The 13,707-nt window shown below is 43.4% G+C and overlaps 1 protein-coding gene across 1 annotated transcript in view; it reads right to left on the bottom strand.

Moving 5' to 3' along the window:
* The window catches only part of MYRIP (myosin VIIA and Rab interacting protein), a 337,437-nt gene that overhangs the window by 75,888 nt on the left and 247,842 nt on the right, over positions 1-13,707 (bottom strand). Inside the window, exon 10 of the mRNA XM_088462678.1 lies at positions 12,902-13,132. Within this exon, the coding sequence (XP_088318804.1) occupies positions 12,902-13,132 (231 nt within the window). The remainder of the gene's footprint in view (positions 1-12,901; positions 13,133-13,707) is intronic.

The following is a 13,707-nucleotide window of genomic DNA, read 5'->3' as shown; positions in this document are numbered from 1 at the left end:
GTTTATAGCTGGGTAGCTTATAAGGGGAACATCAAAGAGGAGGATACAGATTCAGTTTAAGGTCATAACATAGGTGAAGATACTTAAGCATGTGTTTTATAATGTAAGTAAGGGCCTGATTCAGAGACGGTAGCAAATCCCATTGCGACTACGCCTTTGTACGCAGCGGCTGTGCGAAATTATGTAAATGTTGCAGTGGCCAGAATTTGTATTGAGACACCCGCTGGAGGCATGGCAGATCTGCCGCTTGTGCACAAGGACACAACCACTGGACGCACATCAGTTGATCATCGTACTTCTGCGTAGCCTTATAACTGCGTAGCCTTAACAACTGTGTACGGAATCGTAGTCACAGGCTGTGAAATGACCCAAAATGGTCGCAACCCTGCTGCACTTGAGGCGCCACCCCCACCCCCTAATTACCACCCACAAACGGTCCCTGACTGTCAATTACTTTGTGAATAAATGTTCTTTGTGACCGCCATCGCAAGACCTTCGTGGCACATGCGTAGTGCGACTCCGATGCATGCACAGAAGAAAATACATAGCCTACGTGCGAAAACATCGTCATTTTGTCCATATCTGAATCAGACCCGAAGTCCATTCAATGGTTGCATAATACTAGAATGTAAACACTGTGCCCTCTAGTGGTTGCATTAACACTCAGACTGAAGTTTTGAACATAGTAGAAAAAACAGGCATGGGAGACAGAATGAACTGAAAAAGACAGAAAAGGTTCTCACCTCCTGCAGTACTGAGGACAAAAACTGCAGTTTAAAATGAAGTTCTAACGCTTTCCGCTTTTCCTATTTTTTTCAGACAGCAGTTAAACAAAGAGAAAGTTACAGTACAGTTAAAAAACAGAATCGCATGTTACAAAGCTACATCCTACACATGCAGTAGGAATTTTCACGGGGTAAACTTGTATATAATGGAATAATGTTGACTGTAATTTGGGTGTCACTTTTAACATTGGTTGTTGCCTGTTACATTTGTCGCCGGTGAAGCGGGATATATTGCATTGATCAGCAAGATCTGCTTGATTTGTATAGCTAAATAACAAAATATAAATGTTGCATAGCAATAGTACTGGCAATATAAATCACAAGTGTTACATGAGAATTTGCCTGCAACTTAAAAGTAAAATAAAATTGCATTTTATTTGCCCAATTTTCTCATATCAATAAAATGCAAACATCATAAATACAATATTAACTAAGTTAATAAACTTTAATTTTACTTGCACACTGAGGGGTATATTTACTAAAGTGAGAGTTTTAGAAGTGGAGATGTTGCCCATAGTAACCAATCATGTTCTACTTAATATTTAACTAGCACCTTCTAGAAGATAATAGCTAGAATCTGATTGGTTGCTATGGGCAACATCTCCACTTCTAAAAACTCTCACTTTAGTAAATATACCCCTGCGTGTTCAAAACATAGTTGACAACTTTACATATTTCATCTCCGGATGAAGAGCTGTAATGGGGACAGGGCTGGACTATTTGCGGAATTAGACTCCGCCCCTCATGGCAAAATCCTGCATATCACACCTATTTTAATAGAGGGAAGGGCCAAATGATGCTATTATCATAGGATTGCGTCATAAAGCCCCGCCCAATCAACACGGATCGCCAATTCCTGGTAAAATTCTCCCCATCTGCCCACTTCACTAGGAAGTGGGAAGGATGGGGGAGAAGTGCTTACTCTTCCGGGGCTATGGAGGGGCTACTCGTGCGTTCTGGGAGAGTAAACAGGTATGGTTCAATACATGTTACGTTCCAACAACAACTAAAAAGAACCACTAGTAATGTGTTGGTGGGTACTGTGTATTATTGTTGAAATATATCTGTGTGCACTTTTCTGATGTAAATAAAATAATGCAGTTATTATCGTCATTTTAATATTCTTGACATTAAGAATGGGGTGAGCTTGCATACTCTCCCAGATTCTGCTAGAGAGACCCAGATTATTGCAAAGTCTCTGACTGACCCGTATGCGAGAGTCCAGATGTGATGGAGAGGGGGAATAGTGAGAAACAGGGGGGCTTGGGGAATCAAGAGGAGAGGAATCTTCAGGAGAGGGAACAGCGTAAAACAGGAAGGCAAGGAGGAGTAGAAGCAAGGGAGGAGGAAAGAGCAGGAACTGATGGAAGCCATGGAAGTCAGGGGACGACAAAAAGAAAAACAGGAGGAGATTGTAGACGGAGGCGATTAGTATGTGAGCAAGACATCAGGAAGGAGGAGCAGATCAGCCCACTTCCCTGACTGGCTGTACGCTCTAAGCCTATGTATCCTGGCCTGGGCTAACAGAAAAAGGTCTCAACCATTTCTGGCATCGGCTGACAGCAGCATAATATTTTATATCTGTATAATTGCCACCAAAAGATCAATAAAGCTTGAGCCTGAGTCCCGGCAGTTCACCATGTTTACCGCACTGTAAAAGGCTCTCTATGATTCTCAGTCGCATGCAAAGTGGCTGTAGTTGCAGGCAGCCATGAAAGCCATATTTGTTACCTTATGTCAATGCAAGATTGTGTCAAACTAATGTGGGGGTTCGTGCACGTGCAAGTGGAAACCTGTGATGACCATTGATTTTACACCTTCCGCAGCAACTGTCATAATTGGCATCTGCACTTGCACCAGCCTCATGCCAGGGGCTAGTGCAATTAGAGATACTGAAAATTCTGAATGACTCAGAAGAGGACAGCTATATGCAAAAATATGTAAATTGGCATCTGCAAAACTGTAACATTTGCATCCGTGCACAGTGATTTGTGCAAGTCAGAACGACATGACTTTTTCATGTATAAGGATAAATATATACATGCCCTGGGTGGACCTAGACATGCCCTTGGGTGGGACATGACACACCAATGTCAGAGCATTCTAAACACTGCTGCAAACTCCCTGCAATTTATTTTAAAAAATGGGAATTTTGGTGGATGGGGAAGATTTTATTTATTTTATATAAGAGGATTTAGTTATTTTTGATAAACTGTTCAGAGAGGATGGTTTTCATTTTTCTAATATTATATTTTAGGATGGTAGGTATAACCTGCCATGAGGCTTATGTCCTATTATCCAATATACTTAAGTTTCTGCTAAAAAATTATCATACGTAATGATGATGATAATAATAATAATTATTATTATTATTTGTATTATTATATTATTATTAACAAGGGGTATGAGGAAAGAATTATGAAAACTGAAGCGGTACATGCAATTAAAAAGGTTAATATCCACTGATCTACAAGGTAAATCATATAATGTGCTTTAAAACAACATCCCAGATAGGTGATACAGTTAATTATTTTAAATTGTTGGCAACCATGCATGAGAGTTAAAATAAATAAAAAAAATCAACAAACATATCCACAAACAAGGAATGCTACCACACAACTATGGAAAAAGAAATAACAACAAAAAAAGCACATAAATGAGGATTATTTTTTTTTTTGGATAATTTGTTCATTGAGGTTGGGATGGATGGTTTTTAATTTAATAAGAATGAATTTTAGGATGGTAGGTGTAATATCCCATGAGACCTATGTCCTATTATAATGTTTACTTAATTTTCTGCTACAAAATGATTATAAGTAATAATAATAAATAACAAAGGGTATGAGAAAAAAGTGATGGAAACTGAAAGGGTATGAGCAATTAAAAAGCTTAAGATCCACTGATCTACACGGTAAATCACATAATGTGCTTTGAAACACCACCCCATCTACGTGTTACTGTTAATTATTTTACAATCTTGGCAACCATGCATGAGAGTTAAAATATAAATGTAAAAAAAAAAAAATCCACAAACAAGGAATGCTACCACAATAATGGAAAAAAAAAAAACAGTTGATAATAGGGACAAGTCTGCTGGAATGCTGCATGATGGTTTTGTCATGTGTAGTCCATGAGTACTGCTTTGTCTCAGCCTGATGCAGAGTTGAAGGCACGCAGGGCCGGCGCTACCACTAGGCAAACTTAGACAGCTGCCTAAGAGCGCCGGCCACTGCAGGGCGCCGCTGGATTGATGTGTAGTTTGGAACGCACATAAGTGCAGTCCGCACTACACTACTAGTAACAAACACACAACCGACCGGGAGCTGTGTGTTAGTTTTAGCAGCCGAAGAGAGTCAGACAGACTCACATCGGCTGCTGTGCCCACTGCCGAAGCCGGGCTGGAGCTCACTCATGAACTCCATTTTCCGGCCCCCGCAGTGGGTCATGACGTCTCTCCCATCATGCAGAGCGGCGGGCCAGCCCGGGAGGACAGAGGAGTGGACGCCGCTACTGGGAGCACTGCTGGGGGGGACTACTACTGGGGGCACTGCCGGGGGGGACTACTACTGGGGGCACTGCTGGGGGTGGCACTACTACTGAGGGCATTGCTGGGGGGGGGGGACTACTACTGGAGGTGCTGCACTGGTGGGACCAGTACTGGGGCCACTGCACTGGTGGGACCACTACTGAGGGCACTGCATAGGTGGGGATTACTGCTGGGGGGGGGGACTACTACTGGGGGCACTGCATAGGTGGGGATTGCTGCTGGGGGCACTGCACAGGTGGGGGACTAATACTGGGGTCATTACTGGGGGAGGACTACCACTGGGGGCACTGCTGGGAGGACTACTACTGGCGGCACTGCTGGGGGGGACTAATACAGGGGGCACTGCTAGGGGGGACTACTACTGGGAGCACTGCATCGGGGGGACCACTACTGGGGGCCCTGCACTGGGGGGTTAGTACTGGGGGCCCTATACAAGGGGGACTACTTCTGGGGGCATTATATAAGGGGCACTGCATAGGGGGACCATTTCCCGGGGCACTATATAAGGGGACCACTACTGGGGGCACTGTATAAGGGGCACAACTGGGGGCACTGTATAAGGGGCACTACTGTGGGCACTGCATAAGGACTTGTGTAGCTATCCGAGGGAGGGCACAAGGTTGAAGAAATGCCTAGGATGCCAAGAAACCTTGCACCGGCCCTGAAGGCACGTTGGGAGTAATTGTTCCCCAGAGTCGGCGTTACTATTAGGCAGCTGCTTAGAGCAACGGCACCTGAGGGGTGGGGGTGTGTTACCATTAAGGGGTTGGGTGTTAATGTTGTATTGGGTATACTGAAGTCATTTGTGGATGGTGTAATGTTATGTGGGTGGGGGTATAGTAATGTTTTTTTGGGAGTGAGGAAGGAGATGAATTGTTTGAATGATGATTCAATTAACTGCGGGAACCCCTCACACTAATTACCAGAGGCAGGATTTTTCTTTGCAGCGTTAAAATGCAGATTCTGAAGATTTTATGTGGACTCAATGGGTTAACCTTCGTTAATCCAGTGTTTTCCGAACTGGGAAAAGGCTAATTAACTGAAAAACTATTCCCACCTGATCAATTAGCTGCGGGGTACAGTATATCAAATGAATCTGCACCTGGAAGCCCCAGACCGGGCTTCCAGGTCTGGAAAAAGAAAGAAAATATGCTATGTATGCCTGCATAGTAACACTATAGTCATATGTCCAGACCATATTTACCTACTTTTCCAGATTGTCTGGGAAACGCCCAAATCTCAGGTGGATCTCCCGGACACCCGGAAAAGTATGCAAGTCTCTGGAGACTGTGCGTTGTCGCTCAGCGTTGTACATTTCCTGAGTGAAGTAGGTGGACGTGCGGCTTCTTAAAGCGATTTGTCACAATGATGCAATCTAAGTACCCCAACCCCCCGGGACATCCCACTTAGCTGCCCTCTCATGGAGGGGGCAGCCAGAATATTAGCAAGTATGGTCCAGGCAGACTTCACATTTGGAGCATATGAATGCTCCAGATTAGTGTCTAAAATGGCTGTCCAATAATTTTAAATGGGATTATAAGCAAACCATCATAAATGCATGTATTGAATAACTGGTACAGAAGTGGAAATTCAGTACTGCCTCGTTTCTTCTCCTGTACATGGCACTTTTTGTAGCATCCATTAAGCTAAAAATTAAGGCACAGCTTTATTTTGATTAGGTCAGTATATCTATGAAATGCGCTTGTTAGACAAGAATGTACACTCACGCACATTAAGAAGCATTATATGTCTGCAGACTTTGCAGTTCATAAATTACTTTTAGGGGTATATTTACTAAAGTGAGAGTTTTTAGAAGTGGAGATGTTGCCCATAGCAACCAATCAGATTCTAGCTATTATCTTATAGAAGGTGCTAGTTACATGTTAAGTAGAATCTGATTGGTTGCTAAGGGCAACATCTCCGATTCTAGAAACTCTCACTTTAGTAAATATACCCCTTAGAGTGTATTTTGAATGTACAGTATGTATCATGCTTGAGCAAACAGCAGGCATGGAAATAGGTCTATAAATATTTGGAGCCAGGTTTGGTAGTAGTAATTCTGAAGTGTAAAATGTGCAAGCTGCATAAAAAATACATATGGGATGTAGCTAAGAACATTAGCAGGTATGGCTTATCAAAATACTTTGAATGTATAGGAGGTTAATATAGCAAATCATGTATTAAAGAACAGTAGTGTATTCAGTATATATTATACAGCAAAAATGTCATGCGTAATAAACCAATGCTGTACCCATACTGTACAGCTCATTGAAGCAATGCTTTATTTCTCCTAAAAGTGATGGTCATGTATACCTGCATGCAGTGCTTAAAGTGGTCCAGAGACATGGTGGAACTCGCCGGGGGGGGGGGGGGTGGTTTCCAAAACGGAGGCGTTCCTTTAGGAATGCCTACCATTTTGTGGGCGGCCGCACTGACATCATCAGTGATGTCAGTGGGGAGCTTCCTGCTCCATCAGAGTAGAATGCTCCCTGGGGCTTACGAGTGCCCAGACCCAACCTTAGGGTCTTGTCGTAAGCCCCGATGGTCGCGATGGTGATCACCATCACGACCATCAACCTGGTCGGTCGTTAAGCTGTGGGTGGTAACCCACAGCTTAGCGATCGACAAGGAGGCGGTCATTCAGGATGCAAGCGGTCACAGCTTAACGGTCAAGAAGGAGGCGGCCGTTCAGGATGCAAGTGGCCGCCCTGATTCAGTGCGACTACTTGCAACTAACGAAAGCCTCTGAATGAGGTACATAGTGCCCCTGATTCTCATTACACCACATAGTAGTGTCCCTTATTCATTGTATGAAACACAGTAGTGCCCCTTTTACACAATGCCAACATTAATGTCCCTTATACATAATGCCCACAGTAGTAGTGCCCCTACTACACATAATACCCACAGTAGTAGTGCCCATTATACAATGCCCACAGTAGTAGTGCCCCTTACACATAATGCACACATCAGTAGTGCCCCTTATGCAATGCCCCCTGTAGTGGTGCCCCTTATGCAGTTCCCCCAGTAGTGGTGCCCCTTATGCAGTGCCCACAGTAGTGGTGCCCCTTATGCAGTGCTCCCTATGCCAGTGTTGGCTAACCTTGACACTCCAGCTGTTGTGGAACTATATATCCCAGCATGCCCTGCCACAGTTTTAGCATGCCCTAATAGCAAAACTGTAGCAGTGCATGTTGGGTTATGTAGTTCCATAACAGCTGGAGTGTCAAGGTTAGCCAACACTGCCCTATGCAATGCCCCCATTAGTAGTGACCGCAGTAGTAATGCCCCCTTTAGTAGTGCCCACTGTAGTAGTGCCCCCAGTAGTAATGCACCTATTAGTAGTGCCCCCAGTGGTAATGCCCCCATTAGTAGTGCCTTCAGTGGTAATGCCCCTTACAAAAAAAATACAATTTAAAAAACAAACACAATACTGACCTTAAGCCCCACTCCTGCGTCCGAAGGCATCTGGTCCGACGGCTCCTCGGAACTATGGGAGAGACATCATGATGTCTCTCCCATAGTGACTGTAGGGGGGGGGGGGGGGGGAAGCCAGAGCTTAGGAGTGAGCTCCAGCCTCTGGCTGCCTCTATGGGTATGGAGCAAATGGAACCTCACTGTGGCGCGGGCTGAGTGCCGACTGGCCGGGTAAGGTGGGCCCGGAGAAGGCGGAACTGGCTCCGCCTCCAAATGGTACTGACGGAGCGCAGTTCCGCCCAGTTTCGGCTCACTTTAACCCCTGCCTGCATGTCATAGAACAATGCTCAAAAACTCTGATAAGAGATACATTTTTGCTTGTTCTCCAAGGATATTCTAAAATGGCCTGGACAGATTTGTTGGTCTCTCTTAGCAAAGATAACAGATAATTGGATTATAGTGATATTTTAACTAATTACTTTCTTGAATTAGCATCACATGTTTTCAATCTTCTAATCAGTCATTCAGCCTATTTATATGGAGAAAAGTAGTCACTCTGCTGTTTGGTATCATCGTGTGAACCAGACTGAACATGGACCTGAGAAAGCAAAGGAGAGAGTTGTCTGAGGAGATCAGAACTAAAATTATAGACAAGTCTATAAAGGTGCCCATACACGGTACAATTTTTTACCCGATATGGACAGTTTCGACGGGTTGTACAGACCAATCGTATTAAGATAGGTGTTTTTTGTGTGTTCTGCGACCCCGATGCGCGTCCCCGCCGTCCTCTAGTTGTATCGCAGATCAGATGGTTTTGCAGAGAGATCTACGATCTTTTGAGTACAATTTGATACATTTCTTAGCATCTTATCCTATGATCGTAACGATCAATCGTACACCATTTGACCACATTATATGAAGAATTTCAAGGGCAATCGTACAACACATCTTACCAACTTTGAATCGCACCGTGTATGGGGGCCTTAAGATCATCTCCGTACAAATATGCAGCATCAAATGGATATGAGTCGCCCCATCGGACCTCTGAGCAACCCTATGGTTGCTCAGAATGTCTGTCGCAACTAAGCTGCTGGGTCCAGTGAAACTCATCCTACAGATAAGCGCTTACAACTTGCTTTTTTTAAATCTACTTGAATGTTGCGGAGTTGTGGACCCTAATGGGAACATCCTGTGTTTAGAGTCAGATAAGAAGTTATAAAATGATATAGAAAAAATGTGTTAATTCATAGTAGTGATGTTTTCTGATATACTGCACTAGGAGGTGCCCTTGTTTTTTTTTTGTTTGCAGATTTCATTGGATTGTGTGTGGGATCTATTAACGAGGACTGCTGCTACTTTATATATGAGCACCCTAGACACAAAAAACTTTTTTCTTGACATTGATTTATTTTGAAACTGTGTTTTCATCTAGCACCATAGATTTGTAATGCGTGCACCACCTGATCCCATTATTGCTGCCCGTGCCTCTTGGACCAATCCCAGAATGCCAAAAGCCTACATCCATCCACTGGTCTCTCAGACATGGGACATCTGGAAGCCAAGGCTCCTAATCAGCCCTGCAAAGGTCCTCTGCTTCTCTCCTCGTCTGACCAATATCAACATGCCACATTCCTCCTTTACCTACAAGCCAAGCAACTCTGCCCTTGAACTGTAGAACCACTCTGACACTGTGTTTTCCCTTGATTTTACTTCATTGTCGGACTTTATTTTTGCCTTGCTGTTTCTGTCATCAGTCAATGCTACACCTTTAGGGCTCTATTTACTACAATCCCCATATTGAATGCGGATTGTAGTGTGATATTACCGAGTGAATTCGCTTTGCAAATTCAGGCAATATCACAGGGATTTACTATAAATCCCTTGCAGGGACAGAGCTTGCGATAAAGCTCTGTCCCTGCGGATCCCATCCGCACTCTAGTCGCGGTATTTTCGGAAAAAATACCACGACTAAGAGCCCACGCATGCGCCGACCGACCACCGCTGCTACCCCCCCCCACCGACGCTAAGCCCCACCCCCCGCAATCAAGGACCCCCGTGACCCCCCCCCGCGACCCCCCCTCCCTTCATTACACTTACCTGCATCCTCCTGGCCTCCGGTGGTCTTCTTCGGGCTTCCCGATCAGGTGATCTCCCATACTGCACTGGGGCCCGATCACCTGATGACCGGGCCCCAGTGCACTGTGGGAGACCAGCTGACCGGAGAGGAGCCATCACCGGAGGCCCGATCACCGGTCCCTGGATTCAGGTAAGTAAAAAAAAAAATGTTTAATTTTTTTTTTCTTTTTTTTACAGCAATCAGCTTGCGGTCTGCTTAGACCACACAGCTGATTACTGGTACCGGCTCCCGCCTCTGCTCTCCCCGTTAGAGCAGAGTAGGAGCCCAGTAACCGGGGGAGACCCTGGATAACGCCACCTCCAGGTGGCGTTATTATCACAGGGCTTCCCCCGGTATTTTTTTACAATTTATTTTTAGTAACTTGCACACAGATCACATTTCCCATTACAATTATGGGAAATGCGATCTGCTTTACTAAAAATAAGTGATACTGGGGGTTGGAGTAGAATTTTACTAATTCTACTCCAATTGCCCTGTAATAACTACAGGTGAAACTAAAATAATGTGAAAAGGGTGTGAAAACACCCTTTTTCACTTTATTTTAGTAAAAATAATGTTAATAAATAGAGCCCTGTGTGTCTCATTTATTCTTACACTGCTATACATTTATATTTCCTTATTCTGGCACTATGTTTTGTCTTTAATTTTACAGTATTGTGATACAGTAGCTCTGCTCCCGCACTGCTATACACCAACACCACCATTCTTAACTCCCCTCTTACCTCTCCGTGGCTGCCCTGCTCTCTTTCATCTTACTTTCCACCCATCTTCCCCCTCTTTGCTTGCATCAATTGCCTCCTCTCTCTGCCTCATTATGATGCAACCCTTTTTGCCTCCATCCCCCTTTTCAACACTCCATACCCTGCCCCCACAACATTCCCTATCTCTTCCCTTCTCAATCTCCTCAACCAAAACCCTTGCTTATCCAAAACAGCAGCAACCCTTCCAACCTCTCCCCTACCCCTCCCTCTTGCATGCATCCTGTGGATTGCAAGTTCTGTTCATAATAACCTAACCTCCACCCAAGATCTATTCATCTTTAACTCCTTTAACATACTCGTTATTGACTATCCCCCATTGACATCATTGCACCAGCTGCCCTCTCCTATGGGGTCCTCTCCTACTTCCACATGGCGACGACAACACCCACGTTTACACCTAATCTACCAATCTCTCAACTTCTGTCCTCTCCTGTGTCACCTACTGCTTGTTTAGATTGCCTCTTGTCTAGTCCACTGCTTTTTAAATCACATCCTCTGAAAAACTGAAATCATAGACTTTACACCACCAGGGCCCCCTCTCCTCCCTTCTTCTTGATATCTGTTGACAATGACTCCCACTTCTCTGTTACCCAAGTTCACTGCCTGGGTGTTATTCTTGATTCTCTCCCCACATTCAGTCCTTCTCCAAATCCTGCTGTTTTTAACTCAGTAAAATTTGCAAAATCGGCCACTTTTTCACCCTGGAAGCCACTATAACCATCACTCTCTGGTTTTGTGGTCACTTTGTAATGTCACTATGTTCCATCCCCTGTGTATAGGGCTACAGAACCCTTGTGGTGCCATATCAATAAAATATAATAATATAAAAAAACTAAAATATATTGACTATAAATATTTTGCACAGCAGATCTAACCGATCAGCATACTATATCATAGGATTATGATTAACATTAACACTCACATAAACAGTTTTCTTCCCTCTAGTTGTGACTGTCAGAATTTTTTAGCTACCTTCTTCTTTGCTACATCAAGTCTTCTAACTATACTAAGGAGCTAAAGACACAGCCTGTAACAGCAGAAGGAGGGGAACCATTTGGGGCTAACCAGTGCTAGAGATCCATTGAGAAAATGTACTTGATTAATTGTCAAGAAAGAATCAGGAATATTTGTGTAAATTAAGTATTGGGTTTCTATTTACAAATTTGGGGAATCCATATTAATCTTCTTCAGACAGTCTTCCCGATTTTGTTTTGCCTAGGTAAGCAGCTACCCTTACAGTACTAAAATAATTACCATTAAAGCAGGGTTTTTTTCTGCCGAGGGCCATTTTGATATATATAACATTATCTGGGGGTCCGGTGCAGGCCACGCCCCTCCATGTTACATCACACGGGGGACGGGGCCACAATTGCCAGTGATTACAGCAATGTCTGGAGCATCATGAGGATGCTCCGGGGAGCTGTAATCCTTAGGACACTCCAGGCGGCACTGCTGCATAGATTCTGGCTGCAAGGTGCGATTCTAGGCACACTGCTAGCCAGATGAGGCTAGCAGAAAAAAGCTCAGAGGACCAGACCAAATGATTCTGCAGACCTTATATGGCCCCCAGGCCTGAGGTTCCCCATCCCTGCATTAATGGGTAAGATACTCATTGTGAACATCCAGAATTGTGGATGTCCTTGCAGTTCTATCAGTAGCAATGAGTTTGGTACAGATAGACATACACAGAGTTTTCTAACAGTTCTCAAGCAAACTACATAAGCAGCACTAAGTGGAGGAAGGTATATGTAGGACTAAAGTGATCAAAATCCTGATCTATACTCATATTTAGCATTAACAGTTTACAGACACCTATTAGAGAAATATAATTTAATTATTTGTAAATTTAAAATTATTTTTTATTTGAACTATAAAACGTTAAGTTCTTAAATCCATGAAAATTGAGATATGCTTTTAGGGGCCTTAGCCGCGTTGAATGCAAATTGGCTTAATTACTCCAAAATTGCGTCACAGAACTGTGTCCATATGCTGAGTAGAAGGGATCTCTGTGTGCCCGGACCAAGATGTCATCACTATCTGTGTGTGCACCTCTACAAAAAGACTTTTGTTCAACATCGACTGATTTGTGTTTTTTCTAGAGATGTCAGATATTTTTTTGCCCACTTAATTTATCCATGTACTATACTATCTAAAGAATGTACTCAATGTTTAAATATTAATTTATAAAATATTACTTCAAGAGCCGAGGTGATATGTTCATGAGAGCTGATATGCACATTCCTAGTAAACATACCTTTTTTAGTTCCTCGTGGACATACTTGGAGTTGTCCTCTGATGACATTTCGCAGTTCCCAGTTTCCATTCTAGGCTCTGAATCTTGTTCCTCTCCAGAAGAGGTTTCTTTGTCGCTAATCTTTGCTGTTAATTCACTTAATCTTGCTTTTAGCTTTTTCTCAAGGCTATCTGATTTAGTTTGATGTTGCTCTCCACTGCTCATCTCGGTTTCTGATAAATCACTACAACCCTACAAATAAGAAAAAAAAAAAACACATTGGCCACATTGTATACTTACTGGCAATTCTCTATATCACAGTGAAATCCCAATGACATCACAAAGCGAATCAATTTTGTTTGTGGTGGTAAAGAATATAACAGTACAGCAAAAGAAAGCTTTTATTTGCAGCATTAGTAACCTTAGGATACTGCAGAGTAGCTTGGTATATCTGGTGCCAGTACCTGTGTACACTCACACAAGTAAAAATGGTGCAAGCACTCTTACCATATTTAGGTGCCTCCTTTGCAAATGATGCACTAGAGCAGTATTTCCCAAAAGTTAAACTGTCTTGCTCAATCGCACTTAACATTTGTAGACTTTGTGTTGACAGACATTGAGATGCCTATTCTACCACACTCTTGCATAATGTGGTTGTTTGACAACAGTCACTTTGCGTGCCATACTGCTGCATGCTAGGGGCCTCTACTCTGGTCAATTTCCTCCCCTGCTTAAAGATTTCTCCTAAAAACACAAATTTTCACTAAAGCCTATCAGTTCTTCACTTAATTTCTCTTCTACTTCTGTCTTCTCCCAAACTCGTCTCT

This window comes from Taudactylus pleione, unplaced genomic scaffold (assembly GCF_031769625.1).
Source record: "Taudactylus pleione unplaced genomic scaffold, aTauple2 ptg000053l, whole genome shotgun sequence".
Lineage (NCBI taxonomy): Eukaryota > Metazoa > Chordata > Amphibia > Anura > Myobatrachidae > Taudactylus > Taudactylus pleione.
The sequence above is the reverse complement of the archived record's forward strand: the minus strand, read 5'-3'. Positions and strand labels throughout refer to the sequence as shown.